The sequence below is a fragment of the Nestor notabilis genome, unplaced genomic scaffold (genome assembly GCF_000696875.1).
Source record: "Nestor notabilis isolate BGI_N333 unplaced genomic scaffold, ASM69687v1 scaffold6202, whole genome shotgun sequence".
In the NCBI taxonomy this organism is placed as follows: domain Eukaryota; kingdom Metazoa; phylum Chordata; class Aves; order Psittaciformes; family Psittacidae; genus Nestor; species Nestor notabilis.
In genome coordinates, this window is record NW_009919559.1 from 1 (window position 1) to 27,039 (window position 27,039).

Sequence of the window (27,039 nt, forward strand, 5' to 3'; positions counted from 1 at the left end):
ATATATGTATATATATAAAAATCTTGGTATATAAGGGTAAAGCACTAGTCTTTGGACACTGTAGCCACAGCAGTGCAAGTTACTGTAGTGCATGTAACCCTTAATGAGCAAACCTTTAAAATGCGTAGTGTGGTGGTAAAGCTGAGACTATATGCCCCGAAAGTGAAATGTAGCTTTTGTTTTAAGTTGAGGGGGCTTTTTGATTAATTTTTAGTTATTTTTCCATTAGATGACTGGCCTGAGAGGGAAATGACAAACAATTCCTCTAACCACTTAGAAGAGCCCAATTGTAATGAGGTGACCAACCTGAAGGTGTGCATTGAATTAACAGGGCTCCATCCCAAAAAGCAGCGTCACCTGCAGCATCTTAGGGAACTATGGGAGCAGCAGGTGTCACCAGAGAGATCCCCGTCCGGCAAGTTGGGCCGGCAAAGCAGGAAAGATTTAGCTGAGGCTGTTCAGCCAGAGGCCACTGCAAAGGTCAAAGACTTCACAGAAGAAAGGCACACCAAGAAAAGGTCAGAGGCCAAAAGCAATAGAAGTTGGTCTGAAGAGTCCCTCAAAACAAGTGACAATGAACAAGGTATGCAGAGACTACTAGGGAAACCAGCCGGCTTTAGCATTTACAGTGACGCATGCTGCCACCGATGTTAAGGAATTGTCGAGAGCTTTTTTTATTATTATTCTTATTAAAACGTTATATATATATATTTCTGTAGATGTCCATTTGTATAAGGACTGACACCTCCTCTTTTAAGTACTGCATTGTAGCTGATATTTGGTAGACCAGAACACGTGTTTGTGTATGTGTGTGTAACTGTGTTTGTGCATGTGTGTGTGTGTGTGTGTGTTTTGGCTTTAAATACTCTTTCATGGATAGTGTTAAGATGAAGATGAAGTTTGTGTCTCTAGAGGAGAGCTGGGTGGGGGGACATGCAACGCGGGCATGCTTCTGGGTGAGGGAGGGAGCGAACAGGCTGCTAGTTGGTGTAAGAGTGTTTAACCAGATGTAGAATTTGAGGGGCTGTGACCCTCTGAAACACAGCTAGCAGCTCTTGATCTCGGGAACCCAACGCTTCCAGCACCCTCAGCACTGCTCGGTTTCCCTGCCTTCCCCAGGGCATATTGCTTGAGAGCAATGCTTATCCTCCCAAAGAGGATGCTTTGCTTGTTCCCATGGGTATGTCCTGTAAACCCCTGTGGCCCCACTCCCTGGCCCCTAGGCAGAGATCTTCCCAGCAGCTCTCTCCTAAGGGGTCACTTTCTCAAAGGACATCTTTCTTTGACTTGTTTCCAGCTGCTTCTTTCCCTCTCACTCCGCTTCCTCCTTTTCCGCATCCTCTCCCTCTTTTCTGCTCATTCCCTATCCCAGGGGAGAGCCCATGGAGGCAATCTGCCAGATTTTATCTTTGGACAGACAGGTCACTCTCCTGTCCCTGCTGTCTTCTGCCCCCAGGCACATTGTCTGCTCTGCTGCTTTTCCCCTTCCCTGTGACATACTGCCGCAGCTTGTTCGGAGAACTGGTGGGGAATGGCAACATGCAGCTCATGTAGCTGATACGCCTTGTGTGTCCCCTGCACCTCATTGTGAATCCCCATATCCTCTGTGCACACCAGGGAACCCTTGTCTCCTCTTTCAGCTTTTCAGGTTGCAAATACATTTCTTCCTTTCCTCCTCTTATCCCCTCCAAGTCCTCTGCCTGCTTTTGAGGAAAGGCTGTTTTTGGGAGCTCTGGATTGGACGTTTGGTCTCCTTTCCCCTTCACAGACTTGAGAGCTTCATCAAACTGGTAGACATTCATCCTCCACATGTAGTTTAGCTGAGATCCCCTCAAAAGAGAGAAGCATGAGGGAGTGGATCCTCTTGTCCCATACCATAGAAAGGACCAAATCCAGGTCATCCTGCACTAGTGAGAGTTTTCTTGGGTAGCATCTCCGAAACGGTCACAGGCAAATGCATTGACTTCCCTTCTATCCTAAAGCTTCTCACCCATTTTTCCCCTCAGTAGGGTTATCTGAGGGCAGAAATCCCCAAACTTTGATGCTTGTTAATGGGGAAGGTTCTCCAAAAGGATTTGTGGAGCAGGAGATCAAAACTTACTTTAAAAGGAGCTTTTGACTCTTACTGCCTTGCTTTACGTGCTGCCTTGGCGAGCGTGGTATTGGCTCAAACACCCCTACCCATCACCTTTGTACTTGCAGAAAGAGACACCTTGTAGAGATTAAATGAGGGTTGCTAACAAGAAGCCACATTGTCTAAGGATGCTCTAGCTTTGCCCTGCGATGCCTCCTGTGGCAGCAACAGGCTTCTCTGACACATGACCTCGGGAAAGAAAAAATCTCGGCTTGTGATTTATGCACTTCTGCACCCTTCCCAAGGACATTCAGATTCAGTTTCCCCATGGCTATGAAAAACCTCTTGGGTTTGAAAGCCACTATAAAACGATAAACCTGACTAAATTATGCCTTGCCATTCATGGCGCAGAGGCACTGGAGATTGTTGAGGTCACTTTGCTGGTGCTCCTCCATCCCCTTTCGATCTCCTTTTTCTTAGTTCATTAGGATGAGGACATTTTTCCCCATTGTGCAACAGAGCATCCTGCATGACAGGTACCTGGGGATGGAGAACTTCCAGCTTGTCTTTCTTGCCCAGGACTAGTTCTCAGACTTCTCTTAAACAAGCAGATATCACGAATACAAGAATATACCCTGTCTCTTGCAGCTTTTTGTGCTCTGGGGCTGGGAACAGCTGTTTCCAGTGCCCAAGCATTGCATGTGAATGTGCCAGTCTTTGATGCTGGGAAACTGGTTGTACCCCAAGAAGTGGGCTGTAACAAGGCATCCAAGTCCGCCCCTGTGCTAGTGAAGCGTTAGTCCAACAGCAGGATGATTTGCTGCCTGTGCCTGGAAGAAAGAGGGGGCTGGCTTCTGGGCTTGTTGCTCCTGTTGTGTTCAACACAGGATTTTAGGTGGGACGAGTCATGCATTGCGTTGCGAGCCACAACTGGGCAGCCACCCTTCTGTTCCCTGGTCACTGCCTGCTGGCTGGGTGACCAAGTGGTGGTCTCTGGAAATGTTCCCTCAATGACACTTTTGGCTGTTGCCTCCTTGCAGACTCACTTGCCAGATTAGAATCATGAAAGCTGGGATGTGGCTTGCCCAAAATAATTTCAGAGCAGAGAATGGATTGAGAGCAGCCCTGAGGAGAAAGACTTGGGGGTGTTGGTTGACAAGAGCCATAGAATCACATAATACGGGGTTGGAAGGAACCTCAGGGATCATCTGGTTCAACCTTTCTTGTCAAAGCATGATCTAGATGTCCCAGCACCCTGTCCAGCCCAATCTTAAAAGTGTCCAATGTTGGGGGATCCACCACTTCCCTGGGGAGATTATTCCAATGGCTGATAGTTCTCATTGGGAAAAATTCTCCTCTAATGTCCAACCGGAGTCTCCTAAGGAGTAAGTAGTGCCCATTACCCCTCCTCTTTTCTATGTGGCTCCTTGTAAAAAGTGAGTCTTCATCTTCTTTGTGGCTACCCTTTAAATACTGGAACATGGTGATAAGGTGACCCTGCCATGTGTGCTTTCAGCCCAGAAGGTGAACCATAACCTGGGCTGCATAACAAACAGCATGACTAGTAGGTCGAGGGAGATGATTCTCCCCCTCTGCTCCACTCTGTTGAGACCCCACGTGGGAGTACTGCAATCAGCTTTGGGGCCCCCAACGCAAGAGGGATGTGGACCTGCTTGAGCAAGTCCAGAGGAGGCCACAAAGATGATCAGAGGGCTGGAGCACCTCTCCTATGGAGACAGGCTGAAAGTTGGGCTTGTTCACCCTGGAGAAGAGAAGGCTCAGGGGAGACCTTAGGGCAGCTTCCAGTACCTAAAGGAGGCCTACAAGAAATCTGGAGAAGGACTTTTTACAAGGCCAAGTAGTAATGGGACAAGGCGGGAATGGTTTTAAGCTGTCAGGGGATAGATTCAGATTAGATGTCAGGAAGAAATTCTCTGTGAGGGTGCTGAGGTGCTGGCACAGGTTGCCCAGAGAAGCTGTGGCTATCCCATCCTTGGCAGTGTTCAAGGCCAGGTTAGATGGGGTTTTGAGCAACCTGGTCTAGTGGAAGGTGTCCCTGCCCATGGCAGGGGGGGTGCAACTAGGGAAAAATCTCTAAGGTCCCTTCCAACCCAAAACATTCCGTGATTCTATGATCTCACTTGCAAGGTGACATTGGCCATGCTGGCTCTCCAGGGTGCAGCAGGTCTGTCAGACTTCAGGGCATCGTGCCGCTTGCCTGGACCTGTGGCTGAGGTGAGAGCTATGGTCTTTGCTGGGGTCCTAGCTGACCAATAACCTCCCAGTGCTGCCAGTGGTGTGGCAGGCAGCTCTCCAACAGCCTCCATGGAATCTGCAGCTGCTCACCCAGCACAAGGAGAAAACCTGGGTAGCGCAGAAACAAGCCCCTAGGAGAGGAATCAGGGGATGTAGCGCACTGGGAAAGCCGCTGCCTGCCCCTTGGAGCTGCCTCTGGTTGCAGGCAGCGTGGCGGCTGCTGGCTTGGCAAGCAGGAGGAGGCAGCTGCCAGGGCGGGAGCTGAACAGGCGAGCATTCAGGTGATGCAGCAGCAGCTGCTTTTCCGCATGGACCTCTCTGCATCCCACTGCTGTGGGAATGAGGCAGGTCCTGCTCAGAGTCAGGCTCACCACAACCCACATCAGTCAGAGGTCTGGGTGTTCTGGGGTTTGGATTAGGTTGGGTTTTTAACATGGGTATTTGGGGATATTCCTGCTCACTCTTGTTTTTCTTCTCCCTTCATATGTATAGTGGAATGGGGTGGGATTCCAGGATTAAGCACCTGCCTTTTCTCTGTCCGTTTTCCCAAGCTGATGCTTGGCTTTTTCTGGATAACGCTGGCCTCTTGAGCCTTATTGATCCCAAAGCTCCTGGGCATAGCATGGCAACTCTCCATCTCTTTGCTGCAGCACACGCTTAGCCTGGTTCCTGCTGTCACCACTGTGGAGGGTCAAAGTGTGGAGCTTGCAGGCTGGAGTACACACTTCTTGTGGCGATTAAACTTCTGCTTCTGATGCCTCGGCATCCCTGCATGGGCAAGCCTGCATTTTTTGTGATAGGCTTCTCTTCCTGTGTTTTTTTTCCTCCATCCTTTTGCTGTTTCTGTCCTTCTCCAGACCTGTGAGGTTTTTCTCTTTCTGTTCTACTTTTTCTACATGCAGCAGTTTCTTACTTCCCTTTTCACTCACCAGACCTCACCGCTGCTGCTTTACATCTTGGGAATTCTTTCAGTAAGTGATTAAGTAGATAACGATAAAACTTTGGTATTGGAATTGGGCTTTTCACGTGCTGCTCCAGTGAGGTTATTTTGGAACAGGAGAGTTAAACATTCGTTTCTTCATGCTGTCTGCAGAGTTGGAAAGACAGCCTTGCATCCATAGGCTCATCCTACGACTGGGCACCTTCCTTCAGGATTGCAAAGCCTAAAAAACTTAGTGGGTTTTTGCTGAACAATCTACACATCATGTGTCTTGTAAATTCCCTGACATCTGCTTGGCAAGCCACATCTTTTGCTAGAAAGTAGATTGAAAGATCCAAGGGATTTCTGTTTTCATCTTTTAATCTAGAAAGCCTTCTGCAGGTTGCTTTCACAGATCTATTTAAGGGAAGACAGAAGTGTGAAGCTGCCCACCAAGTGGATTCTAGATTTTGTTTTCTTTCTATCGACTGGCTCTGGATTGAGTCTCTTTCCAAAAAGATCTCTCCTTTCTGAGGAGCTGCCTTATTTGCTCCTGCCACCTCTTCTGTTCTGAAAGTAGCATCACTTCAGAGACTTCTGAGAGCGAAGAAGGCTCTTTCAAGTGCTCAGGGTTTTTTCCACACCTTCCCTCAGTGGTGTGGTGTTGTTTGGCTGAAGTGTCCCTTCCTTTCCAGCAACCTTTAATTTTTCTGCAGAGGAGTTGGTTCTGAGATCACCTCAATTCTCTTCCCAGGGGAAATTCAAACTATAAAAAGTCAACTTTCCTGTCCTTGTTTTGTTGCAAACCTGCTTGCACTCTGGGGAGGGGGGAAAGTAACCATGCTTGCATGTGGCCCAGATTGTGGCATCCAGCTTGTAAGAGCTAACCCCTGGAAGGAACCCAGCCATGCCGCGGGCAGCAGCGCTTTAGCTCCTCTATGTCCCAGGGCTGTCTGGTCTCATAGAAAGACTCACTTCTGTATGGAGTCATTGGGAAGACACAGCCGATCACTTTTCCTGGGAAATCCACACACTTCTTGATAGAGTTTACACAGCGCTTCTGTAGGGGTGTTTCTTTGAGTAGCCTTTCTTCTTTTTGCTTGTTTCTTGAGTAAAAATGCTGCCAAGGAGATGGTCCCCATCTTATTGCCATCTTCAGGCTAAGCTCAACTTTCTTCCCATGCTGTCCCATGCTTCCTGCCTCTCTTGCTTCCCCTCCTTCTCCAACATCCATGTGTCTGCCCTGCCACCACACCTAGCCAAAGGTGGGCAAGCCCAGCCAGGCCCAGGCTGCTGGAGGAGTTGGTTCCCCTTCAGATAAAGCAGTTCCAGGTAAGGAGGAGAGTTTTTCCCGTAGCGAGGCAGCGGCTTTCCGCTCTGCCTGTAGCAGCTGGGCTGTGATGGCATGGCCTTCGCAGTGCCCCGGCACGGGGTGTTTCATTTAGTGATTTTTATCAGAGCGTTACAACTGTTAACGTTAACTGGCAGGATGCTATTTACAATTTGAATGTGGAATGCTTAAAATATTAATGATTTGAAAATGTAATTGGTAGATCTCTTAAGCAGTCGAGGAGCTTGTGTTAAGTGCTAGCGATGCGTTTTCCTTTTAACACACCATGCGATGTGTGATGCCTTTCCTTCCCATTTAGGCTTGCCCGTATTCCCAGTGTCTCCGCACATGAAGAGCCTTTCATCCACCAATGCAAACGGCAAAAGGCAGGCTCAGCCAAGCTGTACTCCAGCCTCGAGGTTGGCTGCCAAACAGCAGAAAATTAAAGAAAGCCGGAAGACAGATGGGCTGTACACAGACGAAGAGGAGGATTTCCAACATGCATCTCTGCTGCAGAAATACAGCGAGTGTGAGAAGCCATCAGGGAAACGTCAGTGTAAAACAAAACACTTGGCACTGCAGGAGAGGAGAAGGAGGTCATCTCTGACAGGGGATGACACCACAGATATCGAAAATGCTGAAGATAAGGTATCTTTATTTAGACTTAATTGTCCACCAGCCTCTCGGAAGGCAGAGCCAACCTGCTTAAAAGTAGCACGCTGTCATACATGCAGGGTAGCGGGGATTGCATTCAAATTCATCTGTGCGTGCTTTGCACGTTTTGTTTTTGGTTTTCTTAACCCGACTTAAAGGCACTATTGGGGAGTGAGGCATCTTGCATTTAAAAGCTGTAGCAGGGTCTTTCTTAAAAAATGAAGTATGAATAGAAAAGTGTAATTCTTTGCTGGCAAAATAAAATCCCATCACTGTATTGTAAAAAAAAAAAAAAGGATTTAAAAACCCCTCAATGATGGTTTTGACAGGTCACGGTAACGAGGAAAGTCAGGAAGCGACCAGAGCCTACTTCAGACTGTGACTCCTCGCCAGCCAAGTCGTACGAGCAGAAGCTGTACGATCGCCTGCAGCAGACTCCCTCATTACTGCCCGTCTCACAGCCCTCGCAGCTGCCGATCGCAAGCCCCCCTCAGGAGACCACCCCGAGCCGGCCCATGCCGCCCGAAGCGCGGAGGCTTATTGTCAATAAGAACGCAGGGGAAACGCTACTGCAGCGGGCGGCACGCCTGGGGTACGAGGTAAGGGACCCTCAGCGCCCGGCCGGGTTGATGGCTTTTATTTCCGTTTCAAAAGTTAAACCCCGATTTCCAGTTGTATAGATGGGAATTTTGCGAAGCAGCAGCTTCGAGGCTGGTTGTTGAAATTTGCAGGGTTCCCTTCCCCTGCTGCATTCCCTTCCCTGGCACGTGGGGTTTGGAGGCTGGTCACTGTGGGAATGAATCCCCACCGCTGCTGGGTCAGCTGGTGGGGACCCAGCAGCATCCTGTGTGAACGAGCAAAGGGTAAAGCTTTATTGCTAACCCTCGCTTCCCTTTAAATATAAACCATCTGCAAACAGAATGAATGTCTTTTTACCCCTTTTTTTTAAGTAGTCTTTATGGTGATCTTTAATGAGCTGTACATTTTTCTGCTTTTGTTATTTGTGAAGAGCGTGTAGTTTAGGAGAAGGGTTTTATTTTTGTTCTTTCCTCCAAGGAGTATCTGGTATGTGACACAGGATGTAGCGCTTGGAGTGTCCTCTTGCATGATCAGATGCATCGCAGGAGCACTCTGCATGCTTTATGCTCGGAGTCTGGAGCTGCTTGGCGTAGCTGGAACAATGTTGTCTAATGAAACGGCCCCCCTGTTGCTACAAAAATCAGAAACCGATGAATCGCCTAGCTCTGCTGTTTTGAAGCACGCTTTTATTGGGGAAATATGGGCATGTAGGTATGAGCGTCGCTGTTGCTCAACTTCAGATCCAGCGAAGAGGTGTTTCATTGCAGAGGGCGATTGCTGCCTTTGGTGTGACTGCGGGGGTCACCCCGGCAGGGAGAGGGCTGCTTGGACCTCAGAGCTGGGCTCGAGCCCCGTGCTGGAAGATGGCATGAGCCTGGGCCCAGGTGGGCCTGCCCAGCCTTGGAGATCTGTTGAAACCTCAAGATGGCCTTTGTGCAGCTGGAGAGCTTTGTGTGGAGAGGCCTCCTCCAGCTCTGGAAGGCAGGGCTTGTTGGAAAGGTTTTGTTTGCCCTAGACAAAGGCTTCTTCTAACCCAGAGCACTTCAGCTCTAGCTAGGAGGGGAGAAGTGGTTGTTCCGTAATTTAAATGATTTCATTTCCTACAGACATAAAATCTTCTATGTATCCAAAGTCAGAATAGTTGTAGCATGTGCTCCAAGCTGTCTTCCTACACAGTGTATGTCGGGATAAGCACAGTTGGGTGCTTTGCTTTCTGTGCCCGGTGCGCTCCGCTGAGTGTCACAAAGTGCAAGCAGGTCCAAAATGTAGTAATGGGCCAGGGTCTTGCTCAAGCAGAGGCCAAGGGCTCCCTGTTTGCTTTGCTGATAGTGGGAGCTCTCTGCAGCATTGGCCATTAGTGGGCTGGTTGCAGTACGCTGAGGATGCCTGGGCTCACCAAGATGGAGACCCTTGGGCCCTGACCTAACCTTATGTACTCGCCATGCCTTCCCATCGTCAGCTGATGGGGGGTTTTGATTTTCTGACTCAGAATGCACCCAAAAGTTCAAGTGAACACCACAATTTTAGTAAGGTTAAATATTCTGATTGTTTGACTGGATCGTCTGGCCAGTGTTGACAACACAGCAGCAGGTCCTGTTGTTGTTGGAGCGTGGGGCAGGGGGAGATCGTGGTCCATGTGCCTGAGCTGCTGCTGGGATCTGACACAGTCTGTGTCTTTCAAAGTCCAGAGGGGTGTGTGGCTGTGCTGCCTGTTTGGAAGTTCATGAGGCCTCTGGTGAGCTGTTGTAGTTTGGTCAGCTGTGGAACCACTGTAGCTGTGGTGGTTTTCTTGCTAGCAACCGGTCTACCGCAGTTAGTAGAAAGCTGAATTTCCTCTGTCTCCAGAAAAATTGGAACGGTCAAGAAGTTACAAATGCTTTTATTTAAAAATAAATAAATAAATCTCAATGGGTTGAGGTAATTTGCTGGTCTGTGACCTGTGGCATCTGCACACATCTGTTTCTGCCATCCCTGTCAGCAGGGCAGCAGCTTTTGGTGGCTGCAGTGTGATGGTCAGGAGCCGATGCTGAAGTGTAGAACACTGGATGCTCATAGGCACATGGGGTTTTCTCATGGCTGCTGCTGTTGCTGGCTTGGTGGCAGGTGAGGCAGATGAGTTTGCATCACCAGGGCCACAGCCTGCGAAGGGATGCTGAGTGCTGATGCAGGACTCGGAGCTGGAAGTGACTGGCACCGCAGGGCACTGCTGAGCCCTGTTAGCGGCAGGGGAAGGGCATAGCAGCACTAACAGCTCTGCCCTGAGACCGGGTGAGCTCGTGCCTGCCCTCAGCAGCCTGCCTGCCTGCCTTTGCAGCAGGGATGCCTTGCGGCTGTGCAAAGATCCCACCCCAAACCCAGAGGCAGCACTGGCACCTTTGACATGCAGAGGTGCTGGTGAGCTGCATGTATTACTCTGGAACCCACAGGGAGTCCAAATGCTGCTAGCTCAGGTGCCTCTGCCCCACTCTTGAGTCTCACAGTACAGATGTGCCGTGGCTAGTTGCACAAAGGAGGACACAAGTGGTTACGATTTTGCTTGTAAAAGCTGACATGAGAGCGAAATGTTGAAGGACAAATGTGGCTTGTGTCTGGTCAGATAAATTGCAGAGCTGTGGCCAACAAGGCTACTTAAAGGTGGTGCGGCAAATGATCTTCAGCTCTGGAAGTCCATATGGTCTGAGCAGAACCCTGAGCAGAACCAGCCGAAGCTGGTGGGAAGCTTTGCATTTTCTTCGCTACGCTTCTGTGCTGGACCTTGCTTCATCAGAGAGTTAGCAACCCATCCCAGAGTATGGGCACTTTCAAATCCATTCTGTTTTCCCCATTTGAAAGAAATTAGTTCAGATAATAGTAGTCTTAAAACTGTAATTTATTTTTTATGAAGGGGGAATTACAGGGAGCGTAGAGTCTTTTTGGGAAAAAAATTACAAAAGGCTTGTGTAATGAATTTGACAGGAGAGGAAACACTGGCTGTATTTGTGCGGCGTGTTGCTTTTTGGTGTGTGTCTGGACTTGGAAAGTTCTCTGGTGAATCTGGGATTAAATCCTGCCTGGGAAGGCAGTGAAATTAGAGGAATGTGTAGTGTGTGACAGGTAGGGGAAAGATGGTGATTGTTTCCAGAGGGTTTAAACACCTACAAAGACAGGGGGAGAGGGTTTGCCCTGGAGATGCCTCACATGAGGGTCTTGGCCTGGTTCCCTGGTGGCACTGTTGCAGGAGCTCATGCTCTTGCACAGCTCCCTGAGGGCTCCTGCACCCTGCCTGGGTACGAGCATCATTTCTGGGATTTGGGGCTTGCAGTGCCTCACACAAGAGCCATGTTTTGAGGTTGGGTGGGAGGGGAAAGTGCCTCTTGGTGGCAGCATATGTGCCCAGGGCATGGGGGATGAGCAGGGGGATGCTGACCCCCTTCCCTTGGAAAAGGGGCAGGAGCTGCTGAGGGCATGTGGGGGAAGAGACTGAAGCGGAGGGCACCTCTTTGTATATGAGGATGGACTGTGCATATTTGCGTGCACCTTTTAATGTTGTTGTTTGCAATTTCGCTAACAAAGTGCAGGCAGCGGAAGCAGTGGTGGCACATGTCTTGGCTCGAGATGCGTGAGCTTGACTGTCTGGATTAACTGCAACTGATTTTCAGATTGCTGGTTTAAATAGAGCACCTGAACAGACATTAAATTGCCTTGTGCCACTTTCACAGCCTTTCTGTAACGAAACCAAAAGTGTGTTTGTGGCACCACGTGTTCCTGTATTCGGCAGGGATGGCTAATTTTTTTTCGTAAATTGAATAAATCATGCTAAAAAAAAAAAGTTAATGAGGCATTTAATTAATTAACAATGTAGAGTTTTATGGTCTTTATGGTTACATTTTGTGGTTAATGACATTCTTCTTACAGCCTCTTAACACAGCACTGCCCGACAAAATTAGCCTTTTTCGTCCAGTAGTAGGTATTCCACCCTAGGACGAGCCTTTCCTTTCTACAAAAATAGATGAAAGGTCTTTTATTTTGAGTTGCAGCATCTATTTTAAATGGTAAATGCATGTTAAGAGCGGAGCCGAATATGGCAGTTGCTTCTGCTACCTATATCCATCTGCTAATTTGCCTGGTGGGGTGGTCTGGTGTTGAAGGAAAATTCATACCTCCGGGGTATAATTTTGCACAGCCTTTTCTTATGGGCTTGAGCGAGTGCAGAGTAAACAGCATCCGTTCTGGACCAGTTTTTGGCCTTTGGGCTGATTAGCCAGGAACATTAAGAGCCGGTGGGTGCATCAGGTGTAAGTAGTGGACTGCTCGGTCCCGGTGGCCGGTGAGGGGGATACTCTGGTGCCTGGGACGGGCAGCTCATTAGCTTTAGCCTGGTAAGTGAGGGCCTGCTAAAAGAGCAGTTTCGTGCTGTATCCTGGATACCGGCTCTCGAGTCAGGTATACCCAGAGCACAGATTATTGCGGGCTTTCCAGTAGATTTTGAAACGGGAAGAATAATAAATGCATTGCAGACGATGATTGTTTTATTCTCTCTTTTTGGCAAAGCAAACACTCACCCTCTCCATGCCATGTCTGGCTTTGCGAGGATGTCGCTCAGCCTTCGAGAGGAGCAAATGCAAAATTAATGGCTTGCCACTAATCTGGGAACACGGGGGCTATTTCATACATACAGTATCACTTAGAAATGCGGTGGTCTTTTCTTTTGCGTCTGACACAAATTGAGGAAGACTCTCACCGTCCTAAATTTTTGGTTGAGTGATGGAGCAGTCATTGTTTCAAGGCCGCACGGCAGCACAGAGCTGACTCTGGCTTAGGCTCTCAACCATGGTACATTTGACTGCAAGATGAATTGTGTTAAATTCACATGGCTTCCCACGGCGCTGGGCTCGTTATTGGAACCTGGCGCCTGGCTTTAGTTCTGCATGCAGAAAACCACGGTGGGTGAAAATGGGATTTCCCTGATCTTGATAGAGCTGGGTTTTTTTTTTGTTTGCCGATACCAAACTGTCCTTTGTGTGTCTTAAATGTGTTTTGTTTCGGGTCATGCACTTTTTCTTTTTAAAATCAAAATGACGTCGGCTGTGCTGCTGTTGTGCTTGCAGAATTTTCTACTAAAAAATGCAGATGTAAGAGTAAAAACCTTGCTGGCTTTATGTGTGGAAGTTTTGAGAAGCAAAACACTGTGAGTTTTGTCTGCAAAATTTGTTCCCCCGCTGCAACGATTCCTGACATTGGGGGCTATGGGAAGGTCCCTGTGGGACACAGAGCCCTCGGTGCTGCTTTGACCAAGTGGTCTCTGCTGTGCCTCCTGAATAAACACAACGGCTCCACCTCTTGTTTTCCTTTTGATTGACCCTTCTCAAAGAGGGTAATTTAGGCATCATAGGGATTTGGTGTTCTGTCCTTTCTACCCCCTGTTCCTTCAAGAAGAGAAATCTGTGCATCTCAACATCAAGAAATAACTCGATGCATCTGTTTTCCCTCCTATTTCCAGGAAGTGGTTCTGTATTGTTTGGAAAACAAGGTGTGTGATGTGAATCATCGTGACAACGCGGGTTACTGTGCCCTGCATGAGGCCTGTGCCAAAGGCTGGCTGAGCATCGTGCGGCATCTCCTTGAGTACGGGGCTGACGTCAACTGCAGCGCTCAGGATGGAACCAGGTTAGCAGCACCACCGACCACGATGCTGGGAGGAAGCTCCCCTTCCCTCTCTATTTATGCCTCTCCTTTAAATTCCCCTTGTCCCACCTCCCCATCCTGCATGAAACCCCCAAAGCAGGTAATCCTGCCACAGTACCCCCCTGCACAGTGTCCTCTCTGCTGCTGGTCTTGGGGCAGGATGCGCTCTTTGGTTAGTAGAGAGGTGGGGGTACGCGTTTGTTGTGACTCGGCTTCAGTGTAATGTTTTCTTCGGGGAATTTTAATAAGTAAGTTGTGCCTTTTTGTGAAATTGCCAGCTGTAGAGCAGGAAGGAGTGATACTTGAGCTGCAGCCCTGCTCTTACGTATGCGCTCCAGGTCCTTTGAGTTGTGCCAAAAGAGCGGGCTTTGCCTTGTTAGTGAGGTTACTTTGAAGAGCACTTGAGGCTTTTGTGGCAATTGGGTGTGCGAGTCCTATATGTGCTATATAAAAAAGTTGTTTTGCTGAACTGTTAAACTGTCTATCTGCTCATTAGATATTTTTGATTTTTTTTTCCTTTTTTATCCTGAATTAGCCCTTTTTCATTTCCTTCACAGAATATCAGGAGTGCTTAGTTTTCACTAAACACTGACTATCCCTATGCTTATGTGCTCACAGCATAGGGAGCTTTTCCTTTTTGCTCTGCGAAATGCTGCTCCTGCACCGTTTTTGAACATCTAGTGCATCTCCTAAAGCACCTCTTTAACTACCTCTGCGGGGCTGACCTTGGGGTTATTTGTCTTCAGCATATGCAGAATATTATCCATTCTAGGCATTTTGGGGACAGATCCCTTTGTATTCTAAGAAGCTCCTGCTCCTGCAGCTTGTTATCTTAAATGCGCTATCACTGTCCAAATAGCCAGGGAGGGAAAATCCGCGTAACTAAGAGTCTGCCTCTTTTGTTTTTAAGCTCTTTATTTATTAACTCGGGAAGGGAGGAGCCAGGAAAACAAAAGTCCCAAGTGGGCCTGTTAGGATGGTCCATTAGAGGTTCATGATGGTCAGTCGTTACCGGCCCATCACAGCCCAAAAGAGACATTTCTGGATAAACATGCGAACTCTGGCTGGCTTGTCTGATTCCTTCTCCATTTCCCACTTCTTTGTAAGAAGTCTCAGCTCTCTAGGCTGAAAAACAGCCCCGCATTTTCTGCTGTATCCAGTTTTAATATGTGACCTATGCAGCAGCAGTGAGTTGCCATAAAAAGAATCCCAATTTATTTTTGCCTCACTTGCTGGAATAACCTGTATAGAAAATTAACCCGAGGAAGTTTTGGACCAGTTTTAATTACCCACCAGTTCAGAGTCCACCTTTGATTTCAATTCACAGATGGAGCTGATTTTCGAGAAAGAAACTTGGCTTGTATACCCTGAAAAGTTGTTTTGGGGAAAATGCATTTTGGAAATTAACGTAATAATGATCTGATCATAGACGATAATGTCATAACTCGTCTTGCAGTTCCCTGTCTTTTCTGATGGCAGACTTAGTTTTTGTTTGAAAAGCTGCCCAGCAGGCAGTGTGAATCCAAAACACATCTAATACACAGATGAAGGATGGTCTAGCTGCCCCGAGTTAGGCAGGACAGAGAGCAGAAGCTTCTGTAAGGAACTTTTTTTCCTCTCCTTTTAGGTAGGGCCAGACTTCTCTTTCTCCATAGAGTAAATCGTGACACTCATAAGACAAATCCAGTTTCTGTCATGAAGCCTTAGTAAGTTTTTCTCCTTTAACTTTTAGGTGGAAAAAAGTGTCAGTCTTCCTCAACTGTGTTGCTTTTAAAATTCAAATTCCTCAACATGTTCACCCTTTGGAAAGATAGTAAGATCTTAAAACCAAAAAACCCCAAGCAACCCCACCATCAAAGAATTCTCCCCCTTCCCTGCTTTTTTAACTACACAGAACATGCCTTATTGCTGCCTCTCCCACTCTCACAAGCCCACTAGCCAAAGATATTTTGGGTCATCCTGGAAGCTCTCATGTCTCCGGACAGTGGCAGTGGATGTGTTTCGTTCTGTTCAGTTAAGGTCAGTGTGCATAGAGGAGTGCTGGAACTGCATGAGCTGTGATGTAACCGCACACGCTGGGTTTATTGGCATGGCAGCCTGGGGGGTGTCACTTGGATCCAGGCTGCCTGAAGCTTCAGTCTGTGTTACTCACTGCCTGCCGCCTCTGTGGTTAACTTTTTGGAGGATACTCTCTGCAAAGTTGTGACAAGTGAGGATGTGGCTTCATTCTGAGCAAAATGTCCATCTGGTCGTGAAGGATGTAGTGAAGTTTTGCAAAGTCCACGCGTCTCCTTTCAGTCCTGTCTGAAGTGCTGGAGGTGCTCTGATCGATGTGGTGCTTTTGCATGCATGAAAGTAAAGCAAAGACCTGAGCCTCTTGCTTCGGTGTTGTCTTTTGTGCGCCTATGCAGCCAGAATGTCTGAGTTCAGTAGAAAAGGTAGGCTTTCAGCCTCTGGTTCCTAATACTATCAGAAATCTCAGTGAAGCCAAAAACAAAGGAAGCGCCAGACTGTAGTGGCAGGGCAAGGAGGTGACGGGGTCTGGGGGTGTAAGTATGGTGCAGTCCTTCCCTTCGCTCTCAGCCTTGGCTCTGCCTGCACACCTACTGCTGCCTGCTGTGGAGGGTGTCCCTCTGTCTGCCCGATTCACAGCACATCTGGCTGGGCTAAATACTGTGGTCTTCTGTGCTTTCCCCCTTAAACTCCGTGCTGATAGTGGCTTTCCAAATGCGGCGCCTGCAGACCCTGAATACACATGCACTTTGCTGCTGAATTAGTGGCTAATCAAAGATTATTGTAGAACCGGGCAAGATCTTTAAGAGCTGCCTCAGAGGTGCCACAGTCACTAAGGACTCTTAATCGTCTTACCTATAAATAATAATAGACCGTGCTTAAGAGGTGAGCGCTTTCCTTCCCTGACAGGACCCCAGGAAGTGCAAGTAGCTCGACACCGGCCAGTGCCTGACATTAGCAAGGATGGTTGCCGGTGTATTTGCCCTTATCTCCTTGTTGTTCTTCTCTTACCTCCGCAGCTGAACCAGCATCACTTTAAAAACAAAGCTGTGTGCCAAAACTACAGGCACCTCTTCCCTGTTAGCGAGGCCTCTGTTGCTTCAGAGTTCCCTCGCTAGACTGGCTCTCGGCAGCCAGTTCTGCTTTATCCTTCTCGCTGGCGGCTGATGAGCTCAGCCTTTTTTATTTTTTCCCTGGGAGAACCATGCCAAGATGGCTCTCTTCCTGTGTCCTTTCAGCTGGTCTTGGCAGAGCCATACCCTCCAGCAGCTAATTGCGTTAAAGAAGAGGCTTCCTGCGTAGCTGCCCTCCTGCAACTTGTGCCTTTGCCTCTTTTCGTGGGGCAGAGTTGCATAACAGGATAGATAGAAGTAAAAATAAGATGCCAAGATACGGTATTGGTTGGCGAGTTAGAAGACTCTTATTGCAGCGCGGAAAATTCTGGTGGTGCCTGAAAGGCTGAGAGCAAACCCTGACTGGTCTAAATAGTTTATAATTTTGGTGGTGGAAGGATAAATCCCCAGTGAAATGTTTTCCTGACACTAGTAGTGGTAAAAATAGTAGAAAGAATTCGACAGTACACAAGAGAGGGTTGAGATGAGTGTCTCCTGTAGGATATTGTAGCTCTCAAATGTCCTCAGATCCTTCTGGGGCCTTTTGAAGGGTTTGTTTTAGAAATGAGATGTACCACCATTAACTGTACCATTAGAGAGTGTTTATTTCCATGATGCTCAGGGTGGAAAAGATGATATGGGCAAAGCAGCCCAGGAGAGGACTCCCAGGGATCTTTTTTTACACATCTGAAAATGTTGCTGTCTCCAGTAGTCACTTTTGCATCCTACAAAGAGGATGGTTAAACTCTGCCTAGACTGAAAAATACTCCCTCCTCTGCTGGTCCTGGTGGGAGAAGCAAACAAGTAGCTGTGCCTTTGCATGGTCCTGCTCTTGAGCTTGCCAAGAAGCTGTGCTAGCCAGTAAAAGAGTCTGTCAACGCTCTGTTACTGCCTTTTTTTCCCTTGCCTTATCTATGGGGAATCTCCCTTTCACCCCCTCTCCCTGCCAGTGTTTTCTTTCCTTCCTTCATTTCCTTCTATTTATTGTTCTTCCTCCTTCCGCACAGCTTTACTGAGCCTTTCCTTCCCCTTGCATCTGTGAAGTTCCCTCTCGTGCTTGGGGCAGCGTCCCTGTGCTCCGGCAGGCAACAAAGATGGGTCTGCCTGCCCTGCTGCCTGCTTTGCTGCCAGTTCTGCTGTCTGTTCCTGTCTGCACCACCGTGCTGGGTTGGGTGACCTATGGGAAGAGAGAGGGGGTCCCATCCTGGAGTTATAAGCCCATGTGCTGTAATTTTTCCTTCCTGGGGAATGCCCAGGTGCCCTTTAATAAACTCATTCGGGTGTCATTAAATCGATTGAAACACTGGGCGGTGATTTAGATGCTGTTTTTAATAAGTTACGGGATCATCTTGAATTCATTACTGCTTCAAAAGCCACTTAGGTAAGTCAGTTTAAGAAAAAGCCAAACAAGAAAACCCACAAACCAATAAATCCACAATGCTCTCCACCCCCCACCCTCCCCCAAACCAGAAAATCCTAGTTCTAAAATAAAATGGAAACCAGTTCAGAATTAAAGACTCCACTAAAGTGAGGGAGTGGGGGAGAAAAAACGTCCCCAGCATTTGGTGGCAGCCATAACTCTCATCTGTTCCCAGTGCCTGTTGCCAGAGTGTCAGCCAGGGATGCTTCAAGCCCAGTGGGGGACAGGAGGGTTTGCAGCAAGGCTGACCTTTCCCTCTGTAGATGCTCGGCGTGTCGTGACCTGACAGCTCAGGCCTCAGATGCTTGCTGACAGCCAGAAACACCTGATACTTCTTGAGCCTCCGTGTCAGCACCTCTATTATTTGTTACCTCTTGTGTTATATCGCCTGGGATGTTTAGCACTGGCCAGACCCTGGATGTGCTGGGTGCTGTGTAGGCACATGGTGCTGCAGTTGTCCCTGAGTGGAAGCACTGAGTCAGTAGGAGGAGGTGGGAGAGTGAGGCTTGTGGGGTACCCCAGGGATTCTGGCTTCTCTAGCACCGTCTGTCTCAAGAGCATCACATAGTATGAGTGTAATGTTAGAGACTACCCTGAGAAATGGAGAAGGGGTATCCTGACACTTTGCAGGTGATCCTCATGGACCTCTTTAGTGTTAGAATTTTAAAGTGACTTTCCAAAGAGCATCATGTTGGGCTTTGAAGGCATGCATGTGCTGCAGTCTCTGGTGCCAGTGGTCTGAGGGTGGCACAAGCTGGATTGAGGACTAAGCTCAGCAGCTTAAGGATGACCCTGTTGTTAGCTGTGTTGGTGCCCTGGGGTGTGCAGGAGGCAGGCAGCTTGGGATAAGCCACCTCTCCATAGGGAATGAGCCGCAAACTCTCCAAGTGCTCTTCCTCATGTCAGTATATGGTGTACATATGTCAAAACCAAAACTGCATACAGCTTTCAAGCAAGACAGGGGCAAGCAAGAGTGCTTCATGTGTGACAGATGTTAATCACTCTCAGTCACAGCCTACTAGAAAGTACCTGGAGTAAACACACTTGGAACATGCTCCCTTTTGAGGTGGATCAGAGTCTGCCTCCTACCAGCAGCACTGTGTAACAGAGGGGACAACAGTGGTGTGCCTTCCTCTTCTTACTGGTTTGATCTGCCCTTCCTCTGCCCTGAGGTCACTGGCATGTCAGTCTGTGGTGACAATAGAGGGGGCACACCACCTGTGGTAGAAGAAGTGGTGGAACACGGCCTCTTTGCAGGAGGGAGTTTGGGTCCTGGTAGATAGCCAAGTGTGGTTTTGTAGATGGAGCCGAGGGATTTGCTTCTCTGTGCTTCCCGATGACTTCTCCTTGTAACATCATTCTGAAAGCTTTCCAGGAAGGCAGTATGTGATCCTAGTTAAAGTCCTTTCTTCCCTTGCCTTTTGATACATATGTCTGAGAGCTTGAAAGCCTTGTTGTGGGGCAGTGGTGTTGACAGCATCAAGGAGGAGGAGTGTAAGGTTGAGCTGAACTGCCATGATTACTGGCCATGCATTTGACTCCCTTTTCAGTTCCCTGCTCATTGCTGTCTTAAGGAAAAGATGGGATTTTAACACATCTTCATTAGTCTGAAGGGTAATATGTCCTGTTTCCAGACAACTCCCCGTTCTGTATAATCAATTTTAAAGGCAAAAGTTAATGCAGTTTATAATTAGCGATAAGGAATTCTAAACCTGGAATTGCAAGCATGTGTATTAATGAATAATCCTTCTGTAGGCTCACAAAATCTATGTCTGAGCCTTATAGATTGCTTATGCCATGTAAAATGCATTAATGTCTGGGTGGACTAAACTTAAAATAACATGTTTTTCTATTCTCTGAGTAGAAGGGCTGAATTGTGCTGCAAATCTATTCACAAGTACTGTTTAAAGAGAATATAGCATGGAAGTTTAATTCCTAGCAAATTTTCATAACTTATTTCTGTGTACATAATTTAGGAGCTTTGGGTAACTGATTTCTGTGCTTGCCCAGAGGCAGGCTGAATTAGCTGTTACTCCACAACACGCTGTTAAATTGTCAGAGGTTTGGAACAGTTGAGTGACTTGCACCAAAATGATGTTTGTGAGGCTTCACGCAAACTCCTGTTTTCTGTTACAATGGTGTAATTATTTTGCTGGCCCTCAAAATATGTAGAGCAATGAATAGACTTAAAAGAAATATCTGCCCTGAGCAGTCTGACTGTGAAAAGACAAGAGGGGAGGGGATGATGTGCAAGTGAAACCAACAATAAGATAATTGGCAGCTGTATTAATAGTGTTATTTGCAATAAATAACTTTGATCTGAAGACAGAAGTTTCTTGTCAAGCACGTTTGAGTAATACTGTTGAGTCAAAACTTAACGCTATGATCTTTCTCATTTCCCCCTAGACCAATCCATGACGCGGTCGAAAACGATCACTTGGAGATTGTCCGCTTGTTACTGTCTTATGGTGCTGATCCAACACTTGCGACCTATTCTGGGAGGACCATCGTGAAAATGACCCACAGTAAGCTCATGGAGACCTTCCTCACAGGTTTGTGGCCATGATGCGTGGGGCTTTGCTGGTCGTGGCAAGTGGGGGATGTTCCCTGGCCCCTCAAAGTCCCTGCTGCCTGGTGGGGATGGCTCCACTCCAAGGAGCATTAGTTAGGGTAGACTGCAGTAGCTCCGTCTCTGCCTGCATAAACCCAGTGGCTGCAGGTGGGAGGCATAGCCATGCATGGGGGCTCCTTCTAATTGAAACTCTTAGTAAGTCGTAAGGATTATGCCACTATCAGATTTGATAGGTAGGCAGGCGGTCAGCGGGCTGCTTCAGTGCCTTCAGTTTTCTGCTTGAAATGAAAATAAGAAACTTGCCAAATCAAATAGGGGTTTGTTAAACATAATTGTGTATTCCCATGGTCTTACTTTTTATCCTTCTAGCACTTGTCTTTTTGCAAGTTCTGCCTCATTTTACATCCAGAATGCTGTGAAACTGTATTAAAGGCTCTTGTCTTTAAACATGTCCATGTTCTAAGATGGTTTTAGGTTTTTTTTTCCTGTTAGTCTTGGATAAAGACACTTGCATTCCCTAATAACTCACTTCTGAAAGTATTTGCAGTGTTCACAGTCAATGAGTTTAAGTACTTACTCACTTACCTGTTTAAATGGTGCCGTGTAGAAAGTGCACAGGTGTATCAGGACTCCAATAAAGTCCAGGATCTTGGACTTCTTAGCATCTTGAGTCCCAGTATCATTTCATCGACTCAACTAGCAAATCTCCAAAATTATGTCTGCCAAAAAGAATGACATCTTCTGGACATAAATGTGTGGAAAAACGTTTCCCACCTGTTTCTTTGGGGCCACTGTTTCAGCCCCAAGATGGTGTCCAGAATAACTGTGCAGGCTAAAAAGTGTGATACATCCTATGTGTCACAAAAATAAAATGCCACTCTTGGTTTCTGAAGCTTGAGGTTGGGTCTGTCCCTGTTATACTGTGAGTGATCATTTGATGTGGTGGGCTGTTATGTGATGTTCTGGGAGAAAGGATACAGGAGAAAAGCAAATTCCAGGACTATTTGTGAGAACAGTGTGTGTGCTGTTGTTTGTAGCATGTGTGTCAGGATATATGGTGTGGGTTTCTTTGATGGAGGGTATGGAGGATGCATAGTGAGACTGTATGACACATGGTCTGCTAAACTTGCCAGCTTTTTGTTCTCATCACTATGTTTTTGTTGTTGTTTTTTCCTCTCCAGAGTATTTAACTGACCTGCAAGGTCGAAGCGTTGATGACCCTGGTTTGTACTGGGATTTCTATGGCAGCTCTGTGTGCGGTGAGCAAATGTTACCCTTTATTTCTTTGTATGTGGAGACTTTCAAAACATGTGGCATGTGGGGGTGGGGGCTGTTTTGTTTTTATGGTGGAGGAAGCTAGGAAGGAAGCAAACTGATTTTATTTACAGATCACGTTATTGGAAGAAAAAGCAAAGACGTGCAACAGTCTCTTCAATGCTGACTTGGCACCTTTATTCAATTTTGTTTAGATCCAAAAGATGAATCTGGCTTTGACATCTTGGCAAATCCTCCCGGCCCAGGTGATGAAGATGAAGATGGTTTTAGCGATGTGTTTGAATTTGAATTTTCAGATGAGCCTCCCTTGCCGTGTTACAACATTCAAGTGTGTCTCTCTCAGGGGTAAGAACAAATACAGGTTTTGGGGTAAAAATAGACGAGACAATCTGCTCGGGATGGCGGCAGTTTGTGTCCGTGGGGAACAGGTTTTGCATTTATGTAACGTAAATGAGAGAGCAATACTCTAACTGCCATGCTTTTTTAGAAACAGGCTAATAGGAGGGGAAGGGGGGAAAGGCTAACTTGTCAGAGCTGTGTTTTGAGTGTCAAACTCCTGAATGGGATGAGTGACGTTTGAACACAAATTCCTTCCCTCATCCCAGGCAGGCATCTTGGTGTAGCATCCCAGAATACAAGTGCTTCTAGCACTTAAATTTGGATATTGTGTTCATAAGGTGTTCTTAATTTTATTTAATGGGCTTTTCTGTTTAGCTGAGTGGACACACTTTGTGGATAATGAAAGAACACCATTACTGCTATTCTAGACTTCGCATCAAAACTGGTTTAAAGATCTGAATTAGATCAAACAAATACACATCTTACAGAAGATGCTGTGATATTTAATAATAAGCAAAGACCTGGAAGTTTTATTATCTATTGTATTCAAGATCTAAATTAGCTTTGTAAACAGCTACCGTTTGTCATTTGCACCAATTTTGATGACAGCTGTGGGAAAAATAGTTTCAGATATTAATCATGGAGGAGTGTGGGTTTTAGCATGTTTTTATTATTTGGGTGATGGATATAACTTCAATTCTCTGAAATGGACAAGTACAATGATTGAATTAAAAGAAATATATTCTTAATCTGAGAAAACCAGCCCTCTGTTGACTTGTAACTAGTATTGGCATCTCTGCAAGTCAGAGGTGCTGAAATTTCTGGTTACAAGTATAAGCCATCTCACTTGCTAAATGAGTGTCAGGCTCAGCCGGGTGAACCTTTAACCATATGAGCAGCCTTTAGGATGGCTGCTGACCCACGTGCATACTCACAAGCCCTGGTTTTATAGGCTTCAGTGCCCTTCATGCCTGGTCCTCCTCCTGCCCCACAGCTGTGGGCAGCGGTACTATGAGTAAGTACACGCCTGCACCCCTCTGGACAATGGTCTTGATTTCAGGGAGGTTTCTTGTGCAGGTGTGGTTGGGGTGGGCTTGTCACAGAGCGGTATGGTGAAGAGTCAACAAGCCTGTGACTTAATGTCAGTTACTGGAGCCTCTTTCTCCTTCACCTCCACAGACCACGAAACTGGCTTTTGCTCTCGGACGTGGTGAAGAGGCTAAAAATGTCATCTCGCATCTTCCGCTGCAACTTCCCCAATCTGGAAGTCGTCACCATCACAGAGGCAGAGTTTTACAAACAGACTTCTCTCAGCCAATTGTTCTCTTGCGCTACGGACCTTGAAGCTTTTAACCCAGAGAGCAAAGAGCTGTTGGACTTGGTTGAGTTTACAAGCGAGCTCAAGACTTTGCTCGGCTCCTCGCTTCACTGGTTGCATCCACACGAGGACCCTCCCTTCGACATCCTCTGGTGAACCATCAGGCCATTTAATGTACAGTGCTCTATACAGTTACTTCTTTATGTATATGTGTTCAGATGCAATTGTTTCTGTAAAGAAAGGACACTATTAAATATGAAAATATCTTTCCTTTATATAAGAGATCTGAATTCCAGTTGGATGGATTTTGGAAGAATTTTTTTTTAACTTCAATCAGTTTTTACAAAATTGTTATATAATGTTTCTTTAAAATGCACACAGGCTTTGGGATAAGTTTGTTATTACTCGAAACACATTTTTTTCCTTTTTTTTAAAGAACACACCCACACATTGACTTTGTTTCATACAAAGCACTGATTACACAGAACAGACTTTTTCTAGGTGATGTGATCAAAGTCGTGTGGCTCGTTTGGGAGGTAAAATTCGGTAAGGCACTTGGTGGTATGAGTTTTGTTTTTTTGTTTACAGAATTACCTGCTTTGGCCAGGTAAGCCACTATTGAATATAATTCAATAGTTTGTAATATAAATTAAACCATATCCATACGCATCAACTAATTGTAAGAACTTTTATATCCTAATTTAAAAGCTGTGAAATTTAGTTTTCACACATCAAACCGGATTGTTTATATATGTTTAAACATTTTATGCTCTTTATTTAAAGAAGACTTTGAACTATTTTTTCTGTACCTTGTAAAATATTGAAAAACTAACATATGTTGAAGTTGCTTGAAACTGTACATAAACTAAATTTTCTGAATTGTGTGTTTATGTTTGAGATCTGTGTTTTAACTTTGTAAGTAAATCTCCTGCCTTTGTATTTATATTTTACAAAAATTTTCTTAAAGGCAATAAAACTGTTGAGAAATGAAGAGGCTAAACTGACTCCCATTAATTCCGTGCCTGGGTGCGAAACAAGCTCCGATTCATTAATGTTCATGCAAGGAGGCTCTGCGAGCAGTTCCCAAAGCGGAGCAGGGCTGGCACGGGTGCTGGTGAGCAGCTGATGAAATCTGATGTAGAATCTGCATCGGCTTTCTAAATTCAAGGTTGCAAGAAAACATTGGGTGGGCGCCCTTTGTGGGACAGAGGTTTGAAAGCAGTATTCACAACACTTTCTGCATCGCCTTCTAGTTAAAGAATTGTGAATAGGTTCAGTTATTTTCCCTCCTTTGTCATCATTTGAAGTTGAATTGACTGAATTCTCCTTTCAGTGGTGTCTGCAGAGGGGTGGAAAATAGTACTAGGGTAAATGCTTCAGTTTAAATGTGGAGCATGAAAGCTATGAGCACACTTTGGGGGAATCTGAATGGACAGAATGTCAGATTTACATGGCTCAGGAACTTCCGTCCATCTAAGAGGCTGAGCTCCCTGGGCTTGGGCAGATCCTCTCTTAAGGGTCTGGATCTGCCCTTCCCCTTGTAGAAAGAAGTTCTTGATGCGAACCCAAACTCTGGAGTTCTGCTTTGGGGCTGTTTTTATCAGTAGTATGCTCTGTGATAGCCAAACGCTTCAGCTGAAATGTTTAAATCATGCTTTCTCCTGATGAGGGCCAGGACACCCACCGGAAGGGTCTTGAGCAGAGCATGGACCTGGTCCATTTCTCAAAAGCATCTGGAAAAAAGTTTCTGGAACAGTGAGGCTCAGAGTTGTGATCTGATGGACTGTGTACTGCAAGTTAAATCTTTGCTCTTGGAGGAGTTCAAGAAAGGGTGTCAATCAATCACCCTCATCCTGAAGGAAAGGGAGAGTGACACCTCATTCCTGAAGGTGCCCCACAGGGAATGGTGCAGAACTGATGCCTCTTGTGGTGTGTTGCCGTGGAACTGAGTCTTCTGCTGAATGTTTGTACTGCGTGGCTAGCAGTGGGACTGCTTCTGGGGGCAAGGTGGTCTTGTAGCTGAGCCAGGAGACGAGAGAGAGGTCTGACAGCTGTCTGCTGCTGGCAGCTGAAGGCCCATTTCCGCACAGGGCAGTGCAATCACTGACATCTTTCTCCAGGCCTCACATAAAGAGGATGATGGTTTCTCCTGTACTGCTTTACACGCGCACCCTGGGTTTCCTTCTAAGCCATCCTCCAGTTTTGCAAGGAACTGTAACCCAGACCTTCCTACTCTCCAGTGCGGGCTGCTTTTACCCCCGATCTTCCCAGGAAGCAGAGGTGGGCCAAAAAAACTTGAGGCAAGGGAGAACATCAAAAGCAATTGTTACAGACACCTTTATCTGATGAGCGACGTAATGCCTGGATGGTTTGAGCCGAGCATAAATCAGCTTCACACCAGTTCCACGGGTGCGTGGCAGACACCTCACTTCTCACCATGCCTACAGGCAAAGAAGATTGACATGGCTTCCTGTTCAGGCCAGCTCCTCCTCCAGTGATCTTGAGCACGTGCTCCCCAAACCTCTCTGCTTAGTCAGCTTTCCACTATCTCCGCTGAGTACAGTTGGGCCTTCTCCATGCTGGCGCTTGCATCGATGCTCAAACACAGCAACAGCCTCATGCTGTCACAACGCAAGAGTGTGCCTGCCCTGCGGCTCATCTGCGCTCTAAAAATAGGGCCATGGCAGGGAGCACCTGATTGCAGTGCTGTCCCTTGACATAACACAACCATTTTGTCTCCTAGGATGTACTTTTTTAAAGAGACTTAGCTGTGTGAGCATGCTAGAGAGTACATGGAGGGTTCAGCAAAGGAGGGTGGCATCCTGTGCTGGAGCACGAGGCTGGCTTGGCTGACCCTATCCTAGGTGGTTTGACAAACTGCCATGGGAGAGGCTGGCTGCATGGGTAGTAGGCAAGCCCAGGGGATAGCTACTCTGGGGAGAGGAGAGATGGCAGCGACTTGGTGACAGTGAGTGCAGGCAGGGAAGTAGAAGCACTGGCTGGGTCCCACGTGGTGCGGAGCTGGGGACCGAGCTAGCTCCATCCAGCAGGGCAGGAACTGGGCTGGTGTTCAGCATTTCAGCTTCTGGACTCATGCTGCTCTCCTGTAAAGCGCTTTCCTGTGCATCCTCCTTGGGCCAAAGATACTTCACACCACTGGCATTGCTCCAGCTTCATAAACCATAAGGAAACAGAAACTCAGCCTTTGGGGATGGTAAAACCCTGCCAATCCCGTGTCCTGCTTTCTGCAAGGTGAAAGTGCAGTGTTGATGCTGTTGGGACCTAAGCCAAGGTGTCTCCTTGAATTTCCCTTGCTTATCACTTAGATTTGCCTGGCTGGGAGGTTGTGTGCTCCATGGAGGTGTTGAAGAACTGCTGATGCAGTAGGGAAAAACCCTATCTCCAGCTGGAGCAGGCAGGTGAGCCTCACTGGAGGGAGTTTCCTTTGTCAAACTTTGACTTGGTGCTGGCTGGGAAATCCCAGGAAATACCCAGCTCCAAGCCTGGCAGGGGG

The 27,039-nt window shown here is 47.0% G+C and overlaps 1 protein-coding gene across 1 annotated transcript; it reads left to right on the plus strand.

The window, feature by feature from the left end:
* Positions 1-229: 229 nt before the first annotated feature.
* On the plus strand, positions 230-24,518 carry LOC104402405 (BCL-6 corepressor-like; the record flags this gene model as incomplete). The annotated part of the gene is made up of 8 exons (XM_010010277.1): positions 230-583; positions 6,899-7,227; positions 7,563-7,832; positions 13,292-13,458; positions 20,428-20,573; positions 21,775-21,852; positions 22,063-22,213; positions 23,387-24,518. Coding segments are annotated over 8 exons (1,790 nt in total), but the record flags the coding sequence as incomplete, so codon positions are not given.
* Between the last annotated feature and the right edge of the window lie 2,521 nt (positions 24,519-27,039).